Source organism: Sturnus vulgaris, chromosome 14 (assembly GCF_052056855.1).
Source record: "Sturnus vulgaris isolate bStuVul1 chromosome 14, bStuVul1.hap1, whole genome shotgun sequence".
NCBI lineage: Eukaryota > Metazoa > Chordata > Aves > Passeriformes > Sturnidae > Sturnus > Sturnus vulgaris.
Window position 1 is genome coordinate 4,501,516 of NC_142256.1, and position 14,804 is coordinate 4,516,319.

The 14,804-nt window shown below is 59.4% G+C and overlaps 1 protein-coding gene across 7 annotated transcripts; it reads right to left on the bottom strand.

Annotated features, from left to right (window-relative positions):
- Window positions 1-771: 771 nt before the first annotated feature.
- Window positions 772-12,932, bottom strand: ARHGAP36 (Rho GTPase activating protein 36). 7 transcript variants are annotated; one of them, XM_088173357.1, is made up of 12 exons: window positions 12,688-12,932; window positions 10,983-11,120; window positions 10,612-10,808; window positions 8,797-8,859; window positions 6,893-7,143; window positions 6,234-6,429; window positions 5,644-5,699; window positions 5,343-5,493; window positions 4,771-4,919; window positions 4,265-4,435; window positions 3,845-3,942; window positions 772-3,223 (listed from the first exon to the last, which is right to left on the bottom strand). In XM_088173357.1, exons 3-12 carry the CDS (start codon window positions 10,724-10,726, stop codon window positions 3,085-3,087), a joined length of 1,389 nt encoding a protein of 462 aa, XP_088029483.1. In that variant the 5' UTR covers window positions 10,727-10,808; window positions 10,983-11,120; window positions 12,688-12,932; the 3' UTR covers window positions 772-3,084. The 7 variants fall into 7 exon arrangements, 6 of the variants coding, with proteins under 6 accessions (XP_088029483.1, XP_088029480.1, XP_088029479.1 ...); XR_015806862.1 differs by lacking the exon at window positions 12,688-12,932 and having other exon boundaries at window positions 772-2,082; window positions 2,197-3,223; window positions 10,612-11,095; XM_088173354.1 differs by lacking the exon at window positions 10,983-11,120 and having other exon boundaries at window positions 10,612-10,778; window positions 12,688-12,795.
- Between the last annotated feature and the right edge of the window lie 1,872 nt (window positions 12,933-14,804).

Here is a 14,804-nt window from a genome sequence, read left to right on the forward strand (position 1 = left end):
TCGGGTCGGCACTCAGCGTCTCCTCGGCTCGGTCAGGTTCGGCACTCAGCGGCTGCTCGGCTCGGCTCGGCTCGGCACTCACCGGCCGCTCGGCTCGGCTCGGTTCAGTCCGGCACTCACCGGCGGCTCGGTTCGGTTCGGCTCGGTTCAGTCCGGCACTCACCGGCGGCTCGGCTCGGCTCGGTTCAGTCCGGCACTCACCGGCTGCTCGGTTCGGTTCGGCTCGGTTCAGTCCGGCACTCACCGGCGGCTCGGCTCGGCTCGGCTCGGTTCAGTCCGGCACTCACCGGCGGCTCGGTTCGGTTCGGCTCGGTTCAGTCCGGCACTCACCGGCCGCTCGGCTCGGTTCGGCTCGGTTCAGTCCGGCACTCACCGGCGGCTCGGCTCGGTTCGGCTCGGTTCAGTTCGGCACTCACCGGCCGCTCGGCTCGGTTCGGCTCGGTTCAGTTCGGCACTCACCGGCCGCTCGGCTCCTCCCGCTCCGCTCCCGCCGCTTTTGGCCGCTCACCGGGGGCTGGGCGGGGTCACCGGGAGGTTCCGCCCCCAAAAACGGTCGGGAGTCCCGGGTCACCCCCAAGCACCCCCAAAAAAACAGCCCCCAAAAAACAGCCCTAAATACCCCAAAACAAACAGCCCCAAACAAAGACCCCCCAAACAAACAAACACCCCCAAACACCCCTAAATACCCCCAAAAAACAGCCCCAAACAAACAGCCCTAAATACCCCAAAACAAACAGTCCCAAAGACCCCCAAACAAACAAACAGCCCCAAACAAGCGCCCCCAAACAAACATCCCCCCAAAAAATCCCCAAACACACCAACCCCTCCAAAGGCCCCCAAACACCCCAAAACAAACACTCCCAAAGAAACAAACCCCCCCAAACCCCCCCGGCCGGTCCCACTCCCGACAAATCCCCGACAGGAGGTGGGACACGGGGGTCGGGATCACCCCTGGGAACAAGGGACAGACAGCCTGGAGTGCCGGGCTGGATATTGGGGTCAATGTGGATATCAGGAAAAATTCCTTCCTGGCCATTCCCAGCTGCCCAGGGCAGGGTGCAGTGCCCGTCCCTGTGGATGTGGCACTTGGGGACACTTGGGGTGGCCTCGGCAGTGCTGGGATGGTTGGACTGGTGGGTTTGGGGGGTTTTCCAGTGGTTCCACAGTTCCTTCCCATAGTTTTCCCAGAGCTCTGTGTCTGGGCCTGCCCTGGATGCTGTCAGAGATACAGGGATTGAAAAGGAGTTTGGGATCTGCTTTCTTTGCTGCTGACTCTGAACCCGAGCAGCTCATCCCAGTCCTGCAGATATTCCCTGTTGTACCCTCAGACAAACCCTGCTGGGCTGCACTGGTGCAAGGAGACTTTGGTGGGACTGGACCAGAACCACCCCAAAACCAGCAGCAAGTGCCCCCAAAACCAGCGACCCCAAACAGCAGTGACCACCCCCAAAACAGTGACCACCCCCAAAACAGTGACCAGCTCCTGAGAGCCACCACCCCACCCAAAGCAGTCTCCCCCAAACATTCATCATCTCCAAACAGCCATTCCTGCCCCAAAAACAGCCAGCCCCCCTAAAACAGACACCCCCAACAGCAACAACCCCTCCTGTCCAGCCCTGGGATCAGGAAGGATCCAGGCAGATCCTTCCCCATGGTGTGTGGGGTGACCCCAAGGCTTGCAGGGGCAAAGAGCCCACGAGAACAGAACCAAGAACAGAACCAAGAACAGAACCTGGAGCGGGACAAAAGGCAGGCAGCCCCCCCAGAGCACCCCAAGGCTCCATGGGGAGTCTGCAGCTGCCTGGGGACGGGGTTTATTTGGTGATGCTGGGATGGAACAGCCCCAGGGCAGCCCCGGGTGCTCCCGTGGCAGGCACAGCCTGGGCTGCCCTCAAGCGGAGTTTCCAGCAATGTCCCATCCACACCGCCAGGGATAACCATCCTTTGTGGTTCTGGGGTAGGCAGAGAAAGCTGGAGCTTCCCCGGGAGCTCCCTGTGCCCCCCTCATGGTGCTGGGAAAGGGAAATCCAGCAGGAATTTCCTGCAGAGAGCTGCCTCCAGTGTCAGCATCCCTGTCACATCCTGGAATCACGGAATCACAGAATGGTTTGAGCTAAAAGGGACCTTAAAGCCCATCCCATTCCATCCCCTCCCATGGCAGGGACACCTTCCCCTGTCCAGCCTGGCCCTGGGCACCTGCAGGGATCCAGGGGATCCACAGCTGCTCTGGGCACCCTGTGCCAGCGTTCCCCCACCCCAGGAAGGAATTTGCAAGGCTGGGGGCTGCTCCTGCAGCAGGTACAATCCCACCCAGAGCCATGGCTGGACACACTGGTGGATTCACAGCGGTCACTCGAGTGTTCCCGTGGCCTCTGGAACCTTCCACGGTGTCCCAAATTTATCTTCTCCTCCAGACTCAACAGCTCTGCTGCCCTCTGGAGCTTATCAGCTGCCAGGGGTGTCTGCAGCTATCGCACAGCCCAGGCTCCTCCCGAGAGGCTTCCCCACCCATCCCCACGGCACCGATCCACGGGGAAGGGACATTTCCAAAATTAGAGCCCAGCCCTGGGCAGGGCACCTGAGAGGCTCTGGGGGGCTTCAGAGCAGGACTGGCTGTGCTGGGATGTGGGATATTGTTTGCAGAATTACTGAGTTATCCTCAAAAGTGCCCTGCTGTGGCTGCCCCATCCCTGGAAAGGTCCAAGGCCAGGCTGGATGGGGTTTGGAGCAGCCTGGTGCAGTGGAAGGTGTCCCTGTGGTCTCAGGGGGGAATTTCTCGGAATTTCTGTGTCTGGCTGTGCCCTCTGGCAGTGGGAAGCCGTTCCCCTTTCCTGTCCCTTACAAAAGCTTTGGACACATGGATAAGGTCCCTCTGGACTGTCTCTGCTCCAGGCTGAGCTGTCCCAGCTCCCTCCTCCCAGGAGGGATGCTCCAGGGCTGGCAGAAGGAGGGTGCAGGGCAGGGCTGTGCTCGGAGCTGCAGGGAGGTGCCAGCCTGGCACAGCTCTGCCCCCAGAGTGAGCCAGGGCCGGGTTTTGCTGGGAAAAGCTGCCTGGCCTTGGCCAGAGGGTCAGGCCAGGGCTCTCTAGATGCCAACGTCCAGGTTTAGGAAGGAGATGTTGCTGAACAGCTCCGAGGAGACCGAGCCTCGCTCCAGGCTGTGTGTCCAGCCCGGCAGTGAGGACACACCCTGCTCCTCCCTGGGATCCTCACGCTCTGGGCTCCTAAGGAACCAAAAAAAAACAGAGAGAGATGATGCTTGCAAATGCTTCTCTCCCACATGGGCCCAAGCAGTGATCCCACAGGTCCCGAAGATGCCACCTCCAGACAGTCCCAAAGGAATGTGAGGACAGACAGGCAGCTCTAGCATGGATCACAGAATCCTGGGTTTGGGTTGGAAGGGACCTTGAGGAACATCCAGTCCATCTTCCCCGAGACCAGGCTGCTCCAAGCCCCATCCAGACTGGTATGGGAGTGGCCCGTGGTCCAGGAAAACCCTTCCCACAGGACAATTCATGTTTCCTGCAGAGTCCCCTGAAGGCTCCTGAGCATCCCCTGCTTCCAGGATCCCATTCCCAGCCCCAGGGAGCAAACCCTCCTCTGTGTCATGTGCCACAGTCCCAGCTCTGGGGACACGAGGTCCCTTCACCTCTAACCTCAGGGAAGGGCACGAGCTCCAGTTGTGAGCCTGGATGGGACACCCAAAATGTCCCCGTGCCCAAAAATGAGCAGGGTGTGGTGTCATTGTCCCCTGGAGGATGAGCAGGGTGTGCTGTCATTGTCCCCGTGCCCTGGAGGATGAGCAGGGTGTGCTGTCATTGTCCCAGAGCCCCCGGGGCACTCACAGCGTGTCAGGGAACTTCCTGCGCAGCAGGTACTCGATGACATCGGGGTCTGTCTGGAACAGCCTCCTCAGCACGTCACACTGCATTTCTGGGGACACCTGGGGAGACACAGCCACGCCCAGGACGTGGTCACTGACCCGGAGTGTTGGTGTCACACCCCACATCCCTCCCAGGGGTCTCAGCCCCTGCTTTCCCCCCACTATCCCCAGTGCTTTGGCTCCCTGCAGACCCCAAAAATTGCCATAAAGCTTTTTGGGGACCTGAAATGTCACATCCCAATAGAGCTGAGGGGACTCTGCTGCCTGTGGGAGAGAGGATGGGCACAGACCAAGGTGTGCATCTCTGGCAGGGACAAAATCCTTCCCCTGCTGCTCCCGGGGAAGCTCAGAGGGAAGGAGGGTCCAGAGGAGCCCCAGGTACCATGAACAGGGAGTGGTGGTGCTCGATCAGCCTCTGCAGCACCAGGATTATGGCAGCACTGTCCTCAAAGTTCAGGGCACCAGCATCTTTCTCTCCAGGCTTCTCCTTCTGCAAGATGTTGGGACCAAAGACCGTAGCCAGGTTGGACGCTGTCATTTTATTGCCAGGGATCTGCAAGGAAGCACAAGAGGAACCTGTGGGCTGTGGGTGCAGTGACATGGGATGTGCCAGGGTATCCTCACCCAGCCCAGGGCAGGAACACAAGGGTGAGATGCTGGCCTGGGTCCACTTCGGTCCCCTCTGAGCTGGTGGCAGGGCCAGCACAAAGGGTTTGAGGTGCTGGAGCCCACACTCACCCCATTCCCACCCGCCTCACCTCCCCACCTTTCCCAGCCACACGGACCCCAGGGCTCTGTGAAGGGTTTGTTTTCACCCAGGCTTGCAGCAGCCCCAGCCACAGCAGCCTGAGCACCTTTCCCCCAGCAGCTCACCTGGAGCAGCCTTACCTGGCGGCCCTGGGGGTCCCAGGAGCTCTCAGCGTGCTGGGCCACCTGGGCCAGGAAGCGCAGGAGGCGGAGCAGGGTGTCACTGTGGCAGGGGGGCAGCAGGAACAGCAGCAGCTGCAGGGTCTCCAGCTGGGCTGGCCCCTGCATGCCTGGGGAGAGCAGCTTTTGGTGAGGATCCCTCCTCCACGTGCTGGGGGTGAGCTCTGCTGTCCCACCCTTCATCCCATGGCACGGAAAACCCAGCCAGGGCTGTGCTGATGTTGGATACTGCACAGCCCCACAGCCAAAAACTGCGGGATTTTCATGATCCAATCCAAAAGAAATCAAAGAAACTCCCCCTCAAACGCGGGGATTCCAGCAGCTGCACGTGGCAGTGCCAGGGAGCACAGCACCCATGCCATGGCAGTGCTGAGGCTTTGGAAAGAAGGAGGGTGAGGAAGGATCCATTCCTGGCAGTGCCCAAAGCCAGGCTGGACAGGACTTGGAGCATCCTGACCAAGTGAGAGGTGCCCACGGGGTTTAGGGTGTCCCCAGCACCAATCCTGCCGTGGCTCTGCCCCACAGGTACTCACGGGCTGTGCTGAGGAAGGCTCCATAGAGCTCTCTGGGAATCAGGGAATCGGGCAGATCCCGGAGAAACTCCTTGAGCAGGGCAGCCACGTCATGAACGCTCTGATGCTCGTCCAAGAAAACATCCAGCCCTCGATCGAACTCCTCCCTCAGCTTGGAGGTGGAAGAAAGGAGAAGGATGAAGATCCCAGTCAGTTCTGGAGTGTTTCGGACCTCTCCACACCAGTGTCAGCTCAACCCATCCCCTCGAGCTCTGTCCCCGACAAGGCACAGCCAGGGCATGCAGTGAGTGCCCCCCTTTACCTGCTGGACTCGTTTCTTGGAGCTCCCAACACGGAAGATGCCGACGGTGTGGAGCCCTGGGGGACACACAGGTCAGGGCTGGGCATTGTCACAGCTCCTGCCACCCCCAGTGCCACCCCCAGTGCCACCCCCAGTGCTCCTGGGAGCCCCCAGCACCGTGGCAGGGCTGTTCCTGCATGGCTTTCCCTTCTCCAGGCAGTGAGGGAGAGGAAAGGCTGTGGAGCCATGAGGTTTCCTGAGTTGTCTGTGGGGAGGAGATCCCATCCCATTATCCCATTATCCCGTTATCCCATCCCTGCAGTCCCTGTAGTGAGGGCTGGGTGTGCAGCAGTTGAGCACCAGGAGATGGTCACTGACACTCACGGTGACATTCCCTCACGGTGACATTCCCCTCTGGTGCTGCATCCAGCCCAGGGGAACTCTCCAGAGGAGGATTTTCGGGAGATCCCTGCCCCAGGACCCACAGAACCGTCCAGGTTGGGAAACACCTCCAGGACCACGGAGCCCAGCCTTGGGGTGATGCCTCGATGTGCCCTGAACCTGGCCAGGGTGTCCTGGTGGCACACACAGGGAGCTTCTCCTGCCCTTACCGTGCATCTCAAGGTGTGTGCAGCACCTGTCCACGACCCGAGGCACCTGCCAGCTGATGGGGTTCAGGCTCAGGGGTCTCTTCTTGCCCCGGCTCCTGCGAGGCTCCAGCTCCTGCGGGTGGGAGAGCTGCAGGGCTTCCAGCAGCTTGGACGTGTTGTCACCCAGGTCCGTGATGGAATCCACGGACAGGGCGCCCTGTGGTGGAGCAGGGGTGGCAGGAGTGACCCCACAGACCCGTCACTGCCCTGAGCTCACGCGTGTCTGGGAAAGGGCAGCACCCAGTGCCACCCCTGCATGGGCAGGGACACCTTCCAGGGTCCCAGGATGCTCCAACCCCAATGTCCAGCCTGGCCCTGGGCACTGCCAGGGATCCAGGGGCAGCCACAGCTGCTCTGGGCAACCTGTGCCAGCCCTGCCCACCCTGATGGGGTGCCCAAAATCCCATCCATCCCTGCCCTCTGGACCCTTAAACGTCCCCCTGGTAACCTCAGCGCCGTGAGAGCTGCGCTGTGACGATCCCCCCTCTCCATCCCCGAGGGCAACGGCGACATCACCATTTCCCCGGGGACACAACCAGCTCAGAGCAGCTCCCGGAAACCCCATTTCCTGCTGCCCCCAGCCCCCCCATCCCACGCCCAGCCCGTTTTGGGGTCCGTACCCTGCGCTGGCTCCGGCAGCTCCTGCCCGGCGGGGCGGGCGAGGGCGAGGGCGGCTCCTCGGCGGCTGCCCGGACACAGCCGGTGCCCAGTGCCAGCCTCCTGTGCCTCTGAGCCCGGAATGTCGTGACCGTGGCCTCCACCTCCAGGCACAGGCGGCGGCTCCTGCCCACGGCCTCCTGCAGCTGCCGGCAGGCGCGGTCATTGGCGATGACCTGGGGCAGCGGGACCCCAAAAGTGTGGGGACAGCACTCTGGGGGGACACACACACAGCACAAAGGTACAGCGAGACCCCAAAAGTGTGGGGACAGCACTCTGGGGGGACACACACACAGCACAAAGGTACAGCGAGACCCCAAAAGTGTGGGGACAGCACTCTGGGGGGACACACACACAGCACAAAGGTACAGCGGGACCCACGGCTGCTCTGTGGGTCAGTGAATGAGGCTCGCTTTAGGAAGTTGGGGGTGCTGCCGGGAGTCAGGGGGGAAAAAAGAAGTTTGAGTTTTCCCAAGCTGCCCAAAGGAAAACAGAAGGGAAAGAATTAATAACAAAGTTTGGCACCTGGTGGTGTGAACACAGGCAGTGCTTGAGGAACGTGATGTTTTGGTAAAAGCTGTTTGCAAGAGGTGCTGCCTTCCTTGGACTTATTCTATTTATTTATTTATTTATTTTATTCTTATTGGAGCTTATTCTATCCTTGGTTCAGAGAACCAGTCTATAAAATTGTGCCTACTCCTGCAATAAATCCCTTCTGCTTTCTGGATGAAGCCTGTGTTGCTGTATTTTTTTCTCTGCTCTCTGTTGCCTTACAGCAACAAGAAATATTCTCTGACCAAGTCTGTTGGCCTGGAGACCAAGAAGAGAAGAAGGAGGAAAAAAAAAATAACCAGAAAAACCCCCCACAGCTGTGAAAAGTATTTTTTAAAAGGTCCTGAGAAGAATAGGGGTGGAAAATTTTCTGCCAATGATGGCTATGTTAATGAATTGTCACCAATGAAGAAAGTGTGAATTGTGTGGGGGGTATAAAAGCCAGTGCAATGCTGGAATAAACAGGTACGGACCTTCTGCAATGGAGTGTGCTTTGTGTGTGTCACACCTGCCTCTGCAGCCACGCAAGGGGAGCTGCTCCTCCTCGGGGAGTGAACCCCACCTGTCCTGCCCCAGCAGCACCTGGATGGCACCTGAGGGCCAAGGGGAGGGGAAGGACACACGGGGCACTGCTCTCCATCTCTGACTGCTTGGAGCCTGTCCCAGCTTTTCCTGGGCTTCCCTTCCCTCAGCTGGCTACAGCCCCGTGAAGATCCCCAACAACTTCATAAATCACCAAAAAAAAAAAAAAATCCTTCCCAAATTCTGGCCTCCAGTTTTCTACAGGGTTTGCCTCAGCGACGCCTGCTCAAGAAAAATCCTGCTCTTGGTGGTAATTTTCCCAAATAATTGTCCCTCTCCATCCCTCTGGCTCTCCTCACCCCCAGCCTTTGCACTGCCCTGGGGTTTTACACCTGGAGCAGAGCCACAGACCCCTCAGTAAAATATGAGGCATTCATTTCAGGAGTTTTGAGTGGGTTTGCACTGCTGTGGGGAGGCTCATTCACCTGGCCCTGCTCTAGGACTCTGTGTGCCCCAGGGCTGTCACTGACATCCTTCGAGGGATGCTGAAAGAGAACTGGAAGCAGCAGGATTGGGGCAGAATGGGCAGACAGACACATTTGTGGCATTCCCGTTACACACATCCCACACCTTCCCGTGCCTTCCCAGCTCCACCAAGCTCCTGCCACCCCAAGGACGGCAGAACAACCCGGGGTGAAGCTTCCTGCTGGATTTGGGCACCTCCCATCCCACCAAAATCCCCCATTGCCCCCGAGAGCAGCGACCAAAGCCCAGGGAAAAGGGAGGGGCTCACCTTTCCTGTCCTTGGAGAGGCTCTCCAGCTTCTGCCGGATGGATTTGATGCCTCTGGAGCCATCTGGGAGGAGAAGAGGGGAAGGTTCAGCACCAGCACAGGCTCCTGTGCCTCTGCACCTCCAGCCAGGGGACACTGCAGGGACAGCCACGGGACAGCAGCTGGGAGGACATCAGAGCCCGGGGAGGGACATCAGAGCCCGGGAACATTCCCAGAAATGGGCACCACCCTCTCCAGGTGAAGGGGTGGAGACCCCATGGCTCTACACGAGCAGTGAGGCCCAGAAAGGTTTTTGGGAATGTTTTACAGGGCACAGACATAAAAAGTTGTACAAAACCCCACCACAAATCCCATCCTGCTCTGGGGGACTCCAGCCTCACACATCCAGCAGCAGTGAACTGAGAATCCCCTCACTGCCCACCCTAAATCCTTCCAGGACACATCACCCTATTCTGGCTCATACTCCTCATTCCTGAGGAATTCTCTTCCTTAGGAACAGCTCATATCGACTTGTTTGGGTTATTCTGTAAGGCTTAGAGGAAAGCTCTGACAGCTGGAATGAGGAACATGAGTGTAGAAGCCAACATAAATTATCCAGCAGCACACAGACCAACCAGGAAGGAAATATTGGGGTTTGGGGTTTCTTTTTTGGCACTGCACTGGTCCCTAGAGGAGCTGCTGCTGCAGGCTGTCGCTGCAAGGGGGATCACAGCAGTCCAAAATAAAACAAAATAGAAAAGGAATCAGGATGTTTGTGGTCAAAGCCCTCCAGGGACTGGTGCTGCAGCCCTGGAGGCACTGGGAGCTCTGGGAAGGAGAGGGGAGCTGTGCTGGGCTCTCCATGAAGCCATTTCATGGCGTGAAATCTTGGGGATGTTCGATGGGAAACCAAGCCTGGGTGTCACCCCAAGCCCTTGGTGCTCAGTGTGAGGCTGGGCCCTGGCAGGGGATCCCTGGAGCCTCCCTCCTGCCCCGGGATGGGGCTGGAGACCCCCAAACCCCCTCTGCACCCCCAGCCCTGGTGAGCTGCTGCCATCCCCTGCCCTGCTGGGATGCCAAAATATGGCCCAGGGCAGAGGAGGCACATCAGGAGGGTGAGAAGGGAATTTGGGAAGGAGTCTGGGAACCCCAGCTCTCTGGGTTTGCTGATGGGGCAGCCCTGGGAACCCTGACAGAACCTCTGTGCTCAGTTCCTAAATTTATCCACCCTTTAATGTCCCAGTGCAGCATCCCCTCTGCCCTCAGCCCCTCTCCAGCATCAGGACTCAGAGCTGGACAAGGATCCAAACTGCAAATCCTGTCCCACCCCGAGGGCACTCAGACAAACCCAGGGAGACGTGGCCAACTTCTCACATCTGCTTTGGCTTTGGGGGGTGGAGGGTCAGGTTCTCACACTGCTGTGGACACACAAAGCCCTCCACAGGCTGGTCAGGCCTTTGGGGCTCAGAAAAAAGCAGGAAGGAGGAATAAAATGGATCAAAACATGTCACGAATGTCTTTCCATAGCCAGCATCCCGGGCTGTGGTGTGGGGGTGGGAGGCATGAATGGGGCAGCCTCAGCATCCCCTGGCAGGAGCCTCTTCTGCCATCCTGTCCCATTGTGTCCCTCCTGTCCCATTGTGTCCCTCCTGTCCCATCCTGTCCCTCCTGTCCTATGTTCTCCCGTTCTGTCCCATCCTGTTCCATCGTGTCCCTCCTGTCCCCCCTGTCCCATGTTCTCCCATCCTTTCCATCCTGTCCCATCGTGTCCCATCCTGTCCCATCGTGTCCCATCCTGTCCCATCCTGTCCCCGCTGTCCCCCCTGTCCCCGTTACCTCTGTCCAGGCTGAGCTGTCCCCCGGGCAGCCTGTCCTGCAGTCGGAACAGTGCCAGCTCCTGCAGACTGGCCCTCTCCAGCTCGGACAGGCTCTGCAGGGCCACGGGCTGCATCCCAGGGCTGGGGCTGCCACAGGGCCAGCCCCAGGTGCTCTGGACAACGCACCTGTGTGAGGGGAACACGTGGCAGTGACACCTGCGTGAGGAGAGAACTGCCGGGAGCACCCAGGGAGTGTTTGCTGCAGCATTTGTCACCTCTGTCACCTCTCCAAAGAGCCCGTGGGGCTGCAGATGCCCCAGCCACATCACCTCATTTCAACCTTCTCTGGGGGAGCCCACACAGGGACCTGGTTCCTCAGCCCACACTGACCTGGCTGTGCCACCTCCTCCTGGTGCCACCTGTGCCACCGTCCCAGCACCAGCACGGTCCAAAGAGCAGCAGCAGCCCCAGAGGGAAGGTAGGACTGAGGTCAGAGTCCGGGCTCTGGAAGGAACCTCCCCGGAGAGGCTTAAGGCAAGAATGAAAAATAAATGCCTGCAAGTCTCAAGGGATGAGGGTGAGACCCCCAGGAACAGGACAGGGCTCCTGTGCCAGTCTCTGCCACCCCCTCCAGCCCCTGGGGCTGGCTCCTGCTGGCCAGGTTTGAAATTTCAGTTCCTAAAGGTATTTAGAAAGTGACACAAACTAAAGAAGAAAACAAATAGAAAAGAGTTGTTCAGAGTTCCCTGTAAGGGCCCACTGAAAAGGGAATTCAGCTACAGCATAGAATCCCCCACTGCTTTGGGCTGGGAGAGACCTCAAAACCAATTCCTCAATTCCACCCCTGCCATGGCAGGGACACCAAGCACTGTCCCAGGCTGCTCCAAACCCCATCCAGCCTGGCCTTGGGCACTGCCAGGGATCCAGGAGCAGCCACAGCAAATCTGGGCACCTGTGCCAGCCAGGAATTCCTTCCCAATGTCCCATCCATCCCTGCCCTCTGCCAAATTCAAGAGGTGCAATGCAGGGAATTTTTATAACTTCCATCCTGGGGCAGGAAACTCCTTGGCTGTCAAAGGTGAGAGAATCTGCACATGCCAGGGCCAGCTCCTGTGGCTCTGCTGCACCCAGAGCTCCCAGCAGGGCAGGAGCAGCTGCTGGGGATGGATGGATGGATGGATGGATGGATGGATGGATGGACGGATGGACGGACAGACAAACCTCCAGAGAATTCAGTTCCTCCAGAGAACATTGCAGGGAATCACCTTTGTGCAGGTGAAGCTCCAGCAGAGCCCACAGCCCCAGCCTGAGCAGAGTCCTGGGAGGTGTGACTGCCATGGGGTGAGGAGGAGGAGGAGGAGGAGGAATCCCGGTTAGGAGGGGCAGCAGCAGAGGGAAGGCAGAAGGAGGAGAGGGCAGGAAGGAGAAGCCCGGACAAGCCGCTGCTTTATCTGCCCCAGCACAGGCACCACTCACAGCCCCGAGTGCCACCACCACCACCCTGGCACTGCCAAAGCTCATCCTGCAGGAGTCAACCCCAAACACCTCCCTGCCTCTCACCCCACGGGTGGATTTATGTCCCTGAAATGGGGAAAAGCACCTCCAAGGCAGAGGCACAGCAGCAGCGTGGGTGACCCTGCAGGGGACAGGGATGGGTGACCCTGCAGGGGACAGGGATGGGTGACCCCGCAGGGGACAGGGATGGGTGACCCCGCAGGGGACAGGGATGGGTGACCCTGTGGATCCCAGGGGACAGGGATGGGTGACCCTGCAGGGGACAGGGATGGGTGACCCTGTGGATCCCAGGGGACAGTGACCCCTGTGGATCAGCCTGGACAGGCACCAGGATCCCCACAAGGGAGGAAATGCTGGCCCACAGCGGGGGCAAAGCCAGAACCCCCCAGAACTCCTCCTTGGGAGGGAATGCCAGAGCAGGAATCTGACGGACTCAAAACCAGGACTGGTGCTTATTTCAGGAAATCCCTTGGGGAGAGCTCGGTCCAGCTGCCCCCTCCATCCCCAAGGAGCAGTGGCTGCTCCCCCAGTTCCAGCTGCAGTTTCTCTCTCCCAGCTGGAACAAAGGGCTCACATTTACCTTGCCTGTGTCCTGTGGCAGCAGCTCCTGGAGCTCCCAGCTCTTCCTCTGGGACGCTGGATTTCACAGCAGCGTCTCCCCAAAGGCTCCGGGGCCCTCCCAGCCCAGAGGCAGGAGGAGAAGAGGGGAAGTGATGGGAAGGAGCTGCCACAGCCGAGGGGAGGAGAGAGGGGATGAGAATGTGAATTTTCTGCCAAAGAAACGAGAGCCAGGAGCAGCGTGTGGAGAGAGGGCAGGGTTGGATGGAAGGAGCTGCTCTTCCCACGCTGGACACGGAGCCTTGGCTGGGATCACCCATTGCTCAATCCCCTCCATCCTCAGCTTCCCTGATCCCATCCAGGGGAGACCAGCACCCCCCAAAGCACCAGCTGTGCTGGGAAGGTGCTGCCTGGGCTCCTGGCTCACACCTCGGCTCTCCTGGGGCTCCACCACGGCACCGTCCCTGTGCCCGGCTCTGGCACAGAGATGCTCTCCACACCCAGGGTCCTGCACAGCTCACAGACCTCAAGGGGTGGATCTACAGCTCAGGTCATCCCCAGAGGGTTACAGACCTCGGAGAGCCTCCCAAACCTCCACCAACACCCAAAATTGGCACTTCCTTGCCAATTAACACACCCACGAGCCCTTTGGAGGGCACAGCCGGGCTCCCAGCAAATGATCATGGAATGGTTTGGGTTGAAATGACAAAGAAAGCAGCAGGGCCAAGATTTGCCCATAAAAAAATGTTTATTCCTTAAAAATACAGCATTCATCTGCAGGGACACAACTATTCTGAACATTTTTAAAGGGCTTTTATCTGCTCCCAGTGTGGCAAGCGCTCAGTGTCAGGAGCAGGCAGAGCAAGAGCCCAGGAGGGAACAGCCCATGGCAAGGGAAGGTCTCTGTCACCCACCCTGGCTGTCACCTCAGCAGCCCATGTGCAGGATGGATTCCTCCTGGGAGAAACCTCAGCCCCTCTGGAAAGGCCCTGGGAGAGGGGAAGCAGCAGGACCTGGGGTGCTCTAGCCCTGACTCACTTTCACAGCACCAGCCATTGCTCCACAGCTCCTGGCCCTCCTGCTGCCCCATGGAACAACCTGCCCGGTCTCTCCAGCAGCCCCAGCCCCCTCAGCCCCCCAGGAGGGAGCTCTGGCTGCCCAGGGTGCCCTGGCCCAGCCCAGCTCCCACCCTGCAGCCAGCAGGGGCTGGGAGCCAGCGAGAGCTTGTGCTGCAAGAGCTGCCACGCTGGGGAGCCCAGCCCTGTGACCCCACTGATCCCCCCTTGATCCCCCTGGCCCCACTGATCCCCTCTTGATCCTCCTGGCCCCACTGATTCCCCCTTGGCCCCACTGATCCCCCTGGAGCCTTCCCTGGCTCCGGGCTGCTCTCAGGGCTCTGTAACTCTCCTGGGCTCCTGAAGTTTCTTCCCTGATTTTTCTTCTCAGGTAGAGTTCTCACTGAGCACACGGCCCCCTGCCCTCTGTCAGCCTGGCTGAGCCCAAGGGCCAGGTGGCACAGGTGGCACATTCCCCCCTGGCACAGCAGGGGTGTCTGTGCCAGGCTCTGCCAGCGGCAGCAACAACGAGGAGGAGGAGGAGGAGGAGGATGGTTCATCCGGGCTGGAGGATGAAGGTGCAGGGAGAAATCCAAGGGATCTGGAGAGACCTCAGGGCCTTGGGATGAGGGGGAAGGGAGCAGGAGCACAGGGAGTGCTCTCCTCTATCCCTCCCCCTGCAGGGAATGGGGAGGGGGAAACAGAGCCAGCAGGTCAAGCCCGGTGCCACCAGTGGAGTTTTGGGGTTTTGGATGAGGAATTGGTTCACAAACACCAGGTCTCTGTGCCTGAACAGAACACCCAGAAATGCCCCTGTACTCACCTGGGCACCACCTTGGCCATGGCACAGGGGGGAGAAGCACCTGGCACGATGGCACCAGGCTTGGGGACGTGCCACACCTTGGGGACCTGGGGCCTCTCCCCCAGAGATGAGGGGGGATCAGGAGCCCAAGGGAAGGGCACCAACAGCTGGGGAGCAAACAGGAGGGGCTGGAACCGGGACAGCTGTGCTGGGAACATCTGGGATGTCCAGAACAGGAACACTGAGCTCTGCAGGTGACACCAGGCTGGGAACACAGGCAGG